The sequence below is a fragment of the Eleutherodactylus coqui genome, chromosome 9 (genome assembly GCF_035609145.1).
Source record: "Eleutherodactylus coqui strain aEleCoq1 chromosome 9, aEleCoq1.hap1, whole genome shotgun sequence".
Lineage (NCBI taxonomy): Eukaryota > Metazoa > Chordata > Amphibia > Anura > Eleutherodactylidae > Eleutherodactylus > Eleutherodactylus coqui.
This window is the reverse complement of record NC_089845.1, coordinates 173,884,415-173,897,636: the sequence shown is the minus strand read 5'-3', so window position 1 is coordinate 173,897,636 and position 13,222 is coordinate 173,884,415. Positions and strand designations below refer to the sequence as shown.

Here is a 13,222-nt window from a genome sequence, read left to right as displayed (position 1 = left end):
TGTTTTTTATGGTGCCTATTGTTAAACTGTACCCCGTGAGTGGAGTGTGTATGACGGCCGGGCTCTGCCCATGCAAAACTGAGAGTTGTTACTTTTTTTTCTACCATTCTTTGATAGTGAGAGTTCTTGTAACGAGACACTGAATATAGCAGCCCTCTCAGCCTCTAGCATAGCAGGAAGTCATGGGGACTGCATATTAGGCCATCCCCTTTTATCCGTAAGAATAGAACATAATCTTAGTACTCAGAGGCCTGACAAGGGCAATAAGCTGATTGTGGGGGCCTAATTCTTAGGGTTCTCCACAGTTGTTTAAATCTTGGTATTTGTATAGCGCCAACTGATTCCACAGCACTTTCAGGTAATTTATTTACCCCCCACCAAGCTGGGTACTCATTTTACTGAAGAGGGTTTTCCGAAATGTAATGTGACAGTTAGGGGTTAAAGGGCTTTCCTTGACTCTGATGGACTTCAGAACCAGTCTGGGCCCTTTTACACAGTATGATCTCTCGGACACAGATGTCCGACAGTTCGTCCCAGTGAGTCAGGCGCGAGCATCGCTAAGTGAATAGATGTGGAGTGGGCGGGGAATCCATTCACATTGTTCGTATCACGGACTGTTTCCACCAGCCAATCGGCTTTCAGCTCTTATGCGTCAGAAACTGAAGAAACAAACAAATCTATTGTTCTTTGTTCCATCTGGACATTTATACTAAACGGCAATCACTCTGAATCCCACTGGATCGTGGGGATCTGAGCGATTACCATCCTGTGTAAATGGGCCCTAAAGGTTATAACTCCATAAAGGGCCCTTTAAAGGGGCTACCCCAAGATTTAGGAAAGGGTGAAATCTGCTGCGGATCTGCAACAAAGGCCACATCAAAATGGTTTGGATTTTTAGAGGTTTTCCATCCGGCTGTGGTGCAGATTGTGGTGCAGCATTTTCTGCGGCGTGGGATCGTACCCTTAAAGTTACTTCTTAAATCGCAGGATGAGTGATAAGCATCTGATTGGTGGAGTCCTGCAATCATGAGAACGGGGGTCTCACCTCCGGCTGGATGGAACAATGGCCTAGCGTGCACCGCTGCTCCATTCCGCTCTCTATGGGGTTATCAGAAAGAAGCGGCAACGTTCAGCCATCTGCAGCAGTCCCATAGAAGTGTGCAGGTGAGGCCGGAGCTCAGCTCATACATGTTCTTGGGATCAGCGGGATCCCAACAGTCTTTCCAGTGCATAGGGAATAAGATGAAGTCTTGGAAGAACCCCTTTAAATGTGTCCTGGTCTCTGAACCCATCAGGTCTGCAGCTCTGTTAAAGGTTGACTCTGTGCCGGTCCTCATGTGTCTTATGTTTATCTTCTCCTAGTACTTTGTCTTCACCGGAGTTCTGGCGATGGTGACCTGCGCTGTCTTTCTGCGACTCAACTCCGTCCTGAAGCTGGCGGTGCTGCTCATCATGATAGCAATATATTCCCTGCTGACAGAAACCATCTATACTTCCCTCTTCTTACGATATGACACTTCACATCTCAATGGAAAGTAAGTGCCCCCATCTTCCCAATGTTTCTGTACCAGTAGAGAAAGCTCTCCGCCATGAAGACATCATCGCCTGCCGGCATCCAGCTCCTCTTCCATCCTCACAGCAATGCTGGTGACCATCCCTACTGCAGAGTACAGGGCTCTCCTGCTATCAGCACTATAGAAAGAGGCCATGCAGTTCTGCTGAAGAGCGTGTAGAGGTGGTGGCGTACGGCTCCGGGGGCTCCAAGGGCTCTTTTTGCTAGTGTCTTGGGTCTCTGGGTACAAGCAAACACCAAATAAAATTGCATCTACATTTCCCCCACGGGTGTCTTCACAGGCTGCCAACAACCCCAATGTAGATCCAGAGCGGTCAGCTGCCAAGCAGCCAAACACACCCATTCTGGTCATCCCTAGCGAGCGCCGAGCCCGAAAGACACCGCAATAGATTATGAGAGCGGGAGACAACAATTTCACCAGAATTCCTCTTTGGCATTTGTTGAGCGCCCCGTTATTAGAGCCCCCATCTAGTAGCCTGTTGGCATGAACTGTAATCATTCATCGTGGCATATTCAGTGATGAAATGGTTCTGCAGGAATATCGGCCCCTGTGGACAGGAAGCTTCTTGTAGACAAAGTAGAGGGGGCAGCAGCACTTTCCTGTATAACACCGCTGGTGTGAGGTAGTTTCTCAAATGCAAAGCCCAAAGAAGGAACCGGACTCCCAAGGTTCCCAACCACAAGTATAAAATAGACCACGGGTGGGCAGCATCAATTCGTAGAAAAAAGGCCTAGTCATCTTCCCTTCAGCGCATGGTCCGTTTCCCCTTCCGGGTTCGGAGTGCCAGCTCTGTCTGTTACCTCTCAGTCTGGCTGTCTGTCAGTTGTAGGTTGGTCCCTATTCTGCACTCTTCGGGTCATGTTCGTGTGGGCATGGCATTTGTTTGCCCACCCAAATGTAACAATATCCCCACTTGACAATAATGCCTCTGCTCAGAACTGCCCCCACCAGCCTATCTCCTGCAGCCCCACCGGACTGTATTGTTAGACTCCTAGAGAGTGACGGTGGCTCTTCTGTCTCTTTCAGCACAGACTTCCTGGGGACGAAAGAGGCCTCCCTGCTGCTAATGGCCATGTTCCTCCTCGCCGTCTTCTATCACGGACAGCAGGTGAGCCTGAACATTTCCTTCTCTCATTCCGCTCTTTGGCATTTCATTATGGATGAGCTGTAAAATGTCAGACGTTTAATGGCGGCCGCTATTGTTGAGTTTTGTTCATCAGTCACGTCTTTCAAAATAGTTAATTCTTTTTTTTTAGAGTTTATTATTTTGTACATAGTTTAACAAAACAAGAAGATAGTGAAATAACAGAGGGTCCCGGTAAGATCTGAGAATCAGTGGATCCAAGGGCGCCCCTACCATGAGGCAGCCTGAGGAAGCAGGCTGCAGGACCTCAGAGAAGGGCGCTGGGTTGCCTGGCCAATACTTATTTTAGAGCCAGAGCGGAGCTACAAATAAAGTGAGTGAAAGGCTTGTCGGGTTGGAGGTCCACTACAGTATTACTACTGGGGCCACTATAGGGGGTCTCTTGTACTGCTTAGGGCACTGTGGGGGTCACTATTAACATTGGGGCCACTATGGGGGCCACTATTACTACTGGAACCACCAATTGGGTCACTATTACTTCTGGAACCACCAATAGGGCCACTATTACTACTGGAACCACCAATAGGGTCACTATTACTACTGGGATAACTAATGGGGTCAATATTACTACTGTAGTAACTGTGGTCGTCAATATTACTATGGGGTACACTATTACTTCTTGGGCCACTATGTTGGTCACAGTTACTACTCAGGCTACTTTGGGGATCACTATTACTACCGGGGCCACTATTAATACTAGGGCCACTATAAGGTTCACTATTACTACTGGGGTCACTATTACTACTGAAATCACTATTGGGGGCACTATTCCTACTAGGGGCCACTAATACTCCTGGAAGCACTATTACTGGGGCTACTATGGGGGGGCACTACTACTACTGGGGTCATTAAGGGAGTCACTATTCCTCTTTCCAGCAGGTCACTTTTTAAGGATTTCATGAATATACTTATGGTCAGTGCGTCAGGAACGAACAGGGAAACATTTTGGCCTCTCAGCCTCCACAAACCTTTTCTGGGCCACGGACGTGTTCACTCGATTGACTACTTCAGCCGCATTAGTGACTTAGTGATCTTTTTTGTCTCTTGAACTGATACTTTTGTGTTTCTTTGATGACTTTGGTTTGACTCGGTCGCCTCGTCCTCAGCAGCTGTTCTAATCACTTTTGTGGCAGCACCCCAAGTTTTGCCTGCCTGGGGACACGGCTTCAGTTGTGCATTACGTCAGTGACTTATATATAGGGCAAGCTAATGGGCACAAAGATATAGATGTTGTCTGACTAACTATCAGTACGTAGAAACGCACAGAAAATGTCAAGCGTTACACACAAGAGTCCTTCGAGGGGTTTATCAGGACTAGCCCCGCCCATCCGCCCTACCAGGCCATAAGGATGTCGTAGAGGGAGTCGCCTTGGGTCATCCATCTATTAATGTGAATGGCCACCATATAGTTCTACACTTCCCTGATTGGACCCCACTGACTACAATGTTGGACAAGATCGTGCAGTGCTGTTTCTTCTTATATTTAACCCCTTCAGGACCATAGATTTTTCATTTATTTTATTTTTGTTTCTGTTCTCACCTTCCAAGAGTCATAACCTATTTTATTTTCCCACTAATGTAGCCGGATGAGGGCTTGTTTTTTGTGGGACGAGTTGTATTTTTAACTGCTACCATTTAATATACCATATAACCCCTTAGTGACCAAGCCTGTTTGCCTCTTAGTGACCGGGCCAAATCTTGGAGATCTGCCACTTGTGACTTTAACATAGAATCACCCCGTAAAGGTTCTGCAGATCCGATGATTCTGATGTTTTATCACCACATCTTGTACTTCATTTAGGTGGTAAAAATAGACCCAGAGAATTTGTGGATATTTATTAAAAGTGCCAAAATTGGGAACATTTTGAAAAAATTGTCATTTTTTCACATTTTCGCCTGCAATATCTCCAATAAGTGCGAACCTACTTTACAAAGTTTTGATAAATTTAACATTTATTATTAACATTTTGAAAAAAACTCTGTTTTCCTGCACCCAAGATTACAAAGGCTCATGGGTGTCAGAATGATAGATCCCCCACAAATGACCCCATTGTCAACACTACACCCCTAGAGGCACCCCTCTAGGGGTGTACTGCGTATTTTCACCCCACAGTTTTTGAATGAATCTAAGTAAAGCAGAAGGAAAAAATTATGATTTTCTTTTTTTCGGCAATTGTGTCATTTTAAAAGCAGGTTTTTATGCAGCACACATGAGAACGAGGATTTGCAGCCCATAATGGATCCCCTGCTTGTCCCTTGTTCAGACCCCTTGTGGCCCTAATCTGCTCACAGGACACACGACTATAATGGAGGGACACCCGTTGGATTTCCGGGCACAGCTGAATAAATTCCCGACCCCGTTGCTCACTTCTGTGGAAAACAAATTAACTCTCTAATACCCCCCCCCCCTCCGCGCCCTTTTTGGTGTTCCCCAAATCTTAGATAAGACTAATAATGTGAACAGTGCGGTATGTCCATAGACAGGGGTAATTACAGGGGCCGGCTGGGATGGGCACATGGGGCAATAATACCAGGTATCCCCCCTCCTCCCATGCTTTTTGGGGGTATTTCATGACCTCAGTGGCCGGGATGGGGTGTATGAAGTGGCGCTCTGTGAGTCTCCGTAATCTCGCTGAGGTGCAGCGGTCTCACACAAAAGGCGCTCAACAAGCTGCTCCTGGACTGCAGGAAGACGAGCGTTCCCGGGCGTCTTGTAAATGACGTATCACAGGTAGCGCTCTGAATAACGCCGGGCTCACACGGCCGCATATGGGATCTGCTTGTGGAGGCGCACAGCGGATTCCAGCTGTGAGCCCGGCTGTGACCCTGCGTACGGCCGCGTAATGTACTGCGCATAACTGTCTACTCACACGGCCGCATGTGGAATCTACTTGTGGAGGCCGGCAGCGGATCCCGGCTGTGGCGCTGCGTACGGCCGTGTAATGTACTGCGCATAACTGCCTACTCACACCGGCGGCCATGCGCCTTTTACACTTGTTGTTTATATTTCCAGCGCCGTTGCTTAGCGATGACACGGGTACCCGCAGCCCGTGCACAATGTAGTTGGTATATCCGCCACCATGGGGCACAATGGGCTCTATGTCACGGACATCCGCGGTAAAATACAACATGCTGCGTTCTGTTTTCTGCGAGTGGATTACGTAATTCCGGAATGGCGCATTACAATGCATTTGATTGATCTACATATTACCGCGGATCAGACACATGCACAATCCGCAATGCCTATCCGGTCGTGTGAGATCGGCCTAAGGTAAATCGCTAACTTTTTATACCATTTGATAACGCGATCATGTGACCAGGAACCACTCACCGCGGCCCTCGCTCACTGTTCCAGGTTCTAGTCTACCTTTAGTAGCCAGGAGCAGGGAGATCTTAAATTTCCCGGGCCCTCCCCAGCTTCTGCGCTTGCGTCCACCATTTTGCCGACGGCACGAGCACAGAAGTGGGGAAACGTCCTGTCGTGGGAAAAATCTGTGGGCCTTAGGTAAGTCATTTCTTCTCCCCTCGCAGATATGATCCGTAAGGGGAGATGAAGCTTTACATTTTAGCTTTTTTGAACTTTACATGATTACTGTTATCCATTGGATAACGGCGATCACGTGACCAGGACACACCGCGGCCCCCCATGTCAGCTCCAGGCTATCAGCTACCCCGCGGATTTACTCTATGAGCCGGCGTGTTTTTACGGCCCTGGAGATTAAGGGCCAGACACCCGGGACCTGCAAACATGTAAGGGTGGTCACTGAGGGGAGGAAGTACTGGGAAACTTTTACAAATTCTTAAATGAGCAGAAATTAAAAAAAATGCAATAAAGCCTTTTTTTTTCGTTTTTACGGCGTTCCCAGTGCAGCGATGACGAATGAACCTTGTTCTGTGGCCGCTGCGATTGTGGTGATGCTTTATTTGGGTTGGTCGGGCGGTCATGCCTGATGTCTGCAGACTGAGCTGCAGTTTGTAATAGCAGCATTTTAGGAAACAAACATATTTTTGATCAACTTTTCTTCAGATTTTTTGGGGAGCCAGGTTAACAAAATAAAACAGCAATTCTGGCCTTCTAGAAGGGTGCGGGGAGTATTCACAGCCATGCAGGGCTTCCTGGGAAAAAGCTATGCAAATGAGTGATGGAATAACCCTCCACAGCGCCACCTACTGGCACAGAAGAGGATCATTGCATCACTTGTCCATGTAGCTTTTTCCTAGGGAACTAAGTGAACTTAGAGCCCCCAGGTCTGGCTGTATCACATCTTGCATCCAAGCTAGAGACAACCCAACATGGTAATAGAGCAACCCATACCCATCCGTATAACATCTTGTATCCAAGCTACATGTGGTACAATGGGGTACTAGAGCCTCCATGGCCACTTGTATCACATCTTATATCCAAGCTAAAGGTTGTACAACAGGGTCTTAGAGACTCCATGCCCACCTGTATCACATCTTGTATCCAAGCTAGAGGTGGTGCAACACGGCACTAGAGCCTTCCTGCCCCCATATCACATCTTGTATCCAAGCCAGAGGTGGCACAATAGGGAACTAGAGCCTCCATATTCCCCCGTATCACATCTTGTATCCAAGCTAGAGGCGGTGCAACACGGTACTAGGGCCTCCATGGTCACCTGTATCACATCTTGTATCCAAGCTAGAGGGAGTACAACAGGGTACTAGAGCCTCCATGCCCACCTTTATCACAACCTGTTTCCAAGCTAGAGGTGGCACAATAGGGAATTAGAGCCTCCATATTTCCCCGTATCACATCTTGTATCCAAGCTAGATGCGGTACAACAGGGTACTAGAGCCTCCATGCCCGCCCATATCACATCTTATATCCAAGCTAAAGGTTGTACAACAGGGTCTTAGAGACTCCATGCCCACCTGTATCACATCTTGTATCCAAGCTAGAGGTGGTACAACAGGGTACTAGAGCCTCCATGCCTGCCTGTATCACATCTTGTATCCAAGCTAGAGGTGGTGCAACACGGCACTAGAGCCTTCCTGCCCCCATATCACATCTTGTATCCAAGCCAGAGGTGTCACAATAGGGAACTAGAGCCTCCATATTCCCCCGTATCACATCTTGTATCCAAGCTAGAGGTGGTACAACAGCGTACTGGAGCCCCCATGCCTGCTTGTATCACATCTTGTATCCAAGCTAGAGGTGGTACAACAGCGTACTAGAGCCCCTATGCATGCCCGTATCACATCTTGTATCCAAGCTAGAGGCGGTACAACAGAGTACTAGAGCCTCCATGCCTGCCCGTATCACATCCTGTATCCAAGCTAGAGGCGGTGCAACAGGGTAATAGGGCCTCCATGGTCACCTGTATCACATCTTGTATCCAAGCTTGAGGCGGTACAACAGTGTACTTGAGCCTCCATACCTGCCTGTATCACATCTTGTATCCAAGCTAGAGGCGGTACAATAGGGTACTAGAGACTCCATGCCCACCTATATCACATCTTGTATCCAAGCCAGAGGCGGTACAACAGGGTACTAGAGCCTCCATGCTTGCCTTTATCATATCTTGTATCCAAGCCAGAGGCGGTACAACAGGACACTAGAGCCTTTCTTCCCCCATATCACATCTTGTATTCAAGCTAGAGGTAGTACAACAGGGTACTAGAGCCTCCATGCCCACCTTTATCACAACCTGTATCTAAGCTAGAGGTGGTACAACAGGGTACTAGAGCCTCGATGCCCGCCCGTATCACATCTTGTATCCAAGCTGGAGGTGGTACAACAGTGTACTAGAGCCCCTATGCATGCCTGTATCACATCTTGTATCCAAGCTAGAGGTGGTACAACAGGGCACTAGAACCTCCATGCCCGTCCGTATCTCATCTTCTATGCAAGCTAGATGCGGTACAACAGAGTACTAGAGCCTCCATGCCCGCCCGTATCACATCTTGTATCCAAGCTAGACGTGGTACAACAGCGTACCAGAGCCCCTATGCATGCCCATACCAGATCTTGTATCCAAGCCAGAGCAGAACAACAGGGTACTAGAGCCTCCATGCCCCCATATCACATCTAATATCCAAGCTAGACGTGGTACAACAGGGTACTAGAGACTCCATGCCCACCTGTATCACATCTTGTATCCAAGCCAGAGGCGGTACAACATGGTACTAGAGCCTCCATGCCTCCATATCATATCTTGCACCCAAGCTAGAGGTGGTACAACAGGGTACTTGAGCCTCCATGCCCACCTTTATCACAACCTGTATCCAAGCTAGAGGTGGTACAACATGGTACTAGACCCTCCATACGCACCTGTATCTCATCTTGTATCCAAGCCAGAGCAGAACAACAGGGTACTAGAGCCTCCATGCCCCCATATCACATCTAATATCCAAGCTAGACGTGGTACAACAGGGTACTAGAGACTCCATGCCCACCTGTATCACATCTTGTATCCAAGCCAGAGGCAGTACAACAGGGTACTATAGCCTCCATGCCTCCATATCATATCTTGCACCCAAGCTAGAGGTGGTACAACATGGTATTAGACCCTCCATGCTCGCCTGTATCATATTTTGTATCCAAGCCAGAGGTGGTACAACAGGGTACTTGAGCCTGCATGCCCACCTTTATCACAACCTGTATCCAAGCTAGAGGTGGTACAACATGGTACTAGACCCTCCATGCCCCCCATATCACATCTTGCATCCCAGCTAGAGTCGGTACAACAGGGTAATAAAGCCTCCATGGTCACCGGTATCACATGTTGTATCCAAATCATAGTCCGCCAAACATGATACTAGAGCCTCCATGCCCACCTGTATCACATCTTGTATCCAAGCTAGAGGCGGTACAACAGGGTACTAGAGCCTCCATGCCCGCCTGTATCACATCTTGTATCCAAGCTAGAGGTGGTACAACAGGGTACTAGAGCCTCCATGCCCACCCGTATCACATCTTGTATCCAAGCTAGAGGTGGTACAACAGGGTACTAGAGCCTCCATTACAGTCTATATCCATATAATTTGTTGGAAAACTTCCATATGGGGTGATTTGGGATCCCCCCACTATTTTGGGTGAGGGTGGGGTTATTTTACAGTATTCAGTGGAGTACAGTGGGCTCTTTGGGTCGGTATGAGTGCAGCGATATCACATTTATAGTTTGTATATTGTGATGCTTAAACACATAACTTATAAATCAAATCAATCATTTTCTGTTGACCTCTCTTGATCGCCGTACATTTTTTTACTTTCCCGTCGATGGCGCTCTGTGTGCACGCTCACCTTTTGCGGGGAGGCCTGTAGATTGTATTAGTACCACGTTGGGGAACATATTTGACGAGCTTTCTATTTAATTTTTTCTTGGAGATGGAGTGAGTAAAAAAGGCGCAGTTCTGAATGGTGTATTTAATTTCTGATGGAGGTAATGGGATTAATAATGGGATTTAGTGAAGTGGAGACTCAAAAAGCCTGTTTGACCTGTTTAATATTTTTATAAGTAAAATCCCTTTATCTTATTTTAGTTCTTTTTTTTGTCCCCACAGGGGATTTGAACTTGTGATAGTTCCATCGCTTGTACAGTATAAGGCAATAGTAGGGTATTGAATTATGGTGTATTTTAACAGGCTGCCTACTGCACACGTGCAACCAGCCACAGGTCCATCCTCTATATGTAAGCAATCAGGGCGGCCCTGAGGACCTCTAGAAGTACTAAGACACAACCCCTGCCATCTTGTCGCTGGGGGCCATTTAGGACATTGAAATCCCGGCCCTTTGTCAGAAGTAACAGTGGCATTTAAAGGGTAAACAGCCCCGATCAGAGTTCTCTTAAGATCTCTTTTGCAGGCGGGTGTTGGCCGTCAGACGGCTGATGGCCGCCATGTATGAAGTAGCGGCAACTACTTGTGTCCTAACTGCATGGGGTATGTGCAGCTAGGACGGAAATACCGTAGTTATGTGTCACAAAGGGGTTAAAAAAGAGAAGAGGGTCTAAGGGGACAGAGGTATGAAGAATATCATCAACTCAAGTCTTCACTTCTCTCCAGAACAGGAAAATGAGGGGACAAACCCAAAAGGTATGAAATAGAGGACCAACGTCTGCCTAGCAGTAAGTGGCTGAGATGGAATGGAGAGGCGCCGTCGTGCGGCCCGATTCTGAGACCTCATGGCTCCACACTGGGCTTCTTTATAAATGGATGATCCAGTCCCTGGGCTCCGTAGAATCCGCCATAGCATTTAGGAGATGTGGTCACCCAACACTTCTTCCCATTCATCCATGATGGTAGTTGCATCATCTATCGGGGGAGCTAGCATTCCTTAGATGTCAGATTTGGCTCACATGAAGGCCTCTTTCACACGGGTGACAGCGATATCTAATCCGTGTTCTGTGTGATATCGCCACGTTTTCATGTTGTGATATCGTGATTTTGTGTTGCTACAAAGTTACGCAACTTTGTAGCCCTCTTTTGCTGGGATTTTTAGGGGAGCTTAAAATATAAGCCCTACCATGAAAATAGGGCCTATCTGCATAAAAAAAACCCAACACCTAACAGCCGCTGTCCGCTCCGCCACGGGTCTCCTCCGCAGCTCCTGCTTGTAGTTTTCAGCAAGCGCATTCTGGTTTGGGGGTTCAAAATCCCCGCCTCCAGGAAACACTGGCTGTGATTGGCTGAGCCACGGTGCTCGAGAACCAATCAAAGCAGCGCTCAATGAACCAATCACAGCCGTTCAATATGATGCCAGTGCGACCTGGAGGCGGAGATTTTGAACCTCCAAACCAGGAAGCGCTTGCTGAAAACTATAAGCAGGTCTGCAGGAGCTGCGGAGGAGACGCATGACGGAGCCGACAGCGGCTGTTAGGGGATGGGGTTTTATTTTTATTTTTTTTAAATATAAATAAGCCTTATTTTAGGGCTTTTACAGTAGAACTTCACTGTGCGACGCAACAGAAAGGAAGGCTCCATGGGGAAACATGGGCTACAAAACATCGCTAATGTGAAGGAACCCACTGGAAAAAAGGGGCTTCACATAGATGCGATTTGTAACACTGTTGCATCATGCCAAAATTGTGCGATCTTTGATGCCCGTGTGAAAGCGGCCTGTCTGATCCAGGTTTACACTATCAGCCAGGATCAGTAAATCCGCCCTGATGCCGTCTGAATCTTCTTTTATTGTTTTACAGCTGGAATACACGGCACGGCTGGACTTTTTGTGGCGCGTTCAAGCCAAAGAAGAAATCAGTGAAATGACGGAATTGAGGGAACATAATGAAAACATGCTGAGGAACATTCTTCCGAGTCACGTGGCTCGCCATTTCTTGGAAAAGGACAGAGATAATGAGGTGCGTGCCTGAAATGACTCATTATAAGCGTATCTAATTATTTAGTAGGTGGCAAACGAGAGACTCCAGAGGCAAATGAGTGATCCATAGCTAGAAGTCCCACATAGAGGGGAGCCTGGGGCAAACATTAAAGGAAGCCCCTCCTGGCTATAGGTCATTCATGTTTGTACCTTGTAGCGAATATTGTTTGCTAGTATGGTGGGTTGGCGGGTCCTGTAGAGCTGCACCACCCCTTCCTCAATGGCATGGGGCAAGTTGCATGGCATGTCTCAGGGTCGTCACTCTTCATGGCTTCCAGGTTTATTCTTTGAAGTGAATGTCTGGTAGAGGACGCCCTCTTCTCTATGTCTTGTAGAGCTAATAGACAGGGTGACTGGAGTTGTTTGGGGAACTGAATGGGCAGCCAGTGATTCCTGGGGCAGGTAGGGGGAATCCACCTACAGTAGAAACCACTAAACTAAAGAGGGTCCCCAGAGCAGAGAAGAGGACATTGTGCGACATTTATTAATGTATCTAGAAAATGGGGTCTGTCTAACATCCGATCAGCTTCATGGCTACATAGAGACCTCTGATACCGCACAATCTTATACGTCAGGTAGTTGTCGTTGTACCATAGAGACCATATTAAACTGTTCTGCCATGATATGTGCCATTAGTGAGAGAGGGTTTTATCCCCATGAGGGTTCACAAGTGTTGGGAAGAAAACACAGGCAAGCCTGGGGAGAACGTGCAACCTCCGTAAAGATGTTGTACTCCGTGAGATTTGAACCCAGGTTCCCCGTGCTGCAAGGCAACAGTGCTAACCACTGAGCCACCGAGCTGAGCATTGTAGATTTTTTTAATCCTATTTGTACATGACTACAAGGAGCGACCATCTTGCCCGGCTGCAGTCAACAGCAGAACTCATGAGTCAATGATGGCAACACTTAGTGATCTTCACTGGGAAATGAAGTAAAAGAAGTCCGTTCTGCAGAGACGTCTGTTTTTAACATTATAGCAGACCTAATTGATGTTCTTTTCCTCATCTCTACTAGGACCTATATTCTCAGTCCTACGATGCTGTGGGGGTCATGTTTGCTTCAATCCCTGGATTTGCTGATTTTTATTCACAAACGGAAATGAATAACCAAGGGGTGGAGTGTCTCCGATTACTGAATGAAATAATCGCAGACTTTGATGAGGTA

At 47.5% G+C, this 13,222-nt stretch overlaps 1 protein-coding gene across 1 annotated transcript in view; it reads left to right on the top strand.

The window, feature by feature from the left end:
• ADCY8 (adenylate cyclase 8) overlaps window positions 1-13,222 on the top strand; it is a 488,216-nt gene that overhangs the window by 410,443 nt on the left and 64,551 nt on the right. Inside the window, exons 12-15 of the mRNA XM_066578800.1 lie at window positions 1,363-1,535; window positions 2,601-2,682; window positions 11,880-12,038; window positions 13,073-13,219. Of these exons, the coding sequence (XP_066434897.1) occupies window positions 1,363-1,535; window positions 2,601-2,682; window positions 11,880-12,038; window positions 13,073-13,219 (561 nt within the window). The remainder of the gene's footprint in view (window positions 1-1,362; window positions 1,536-2,600; window positions 2,683-11,879; window positions 12,039-13,072; window positions 13,220-13,222) is intronic.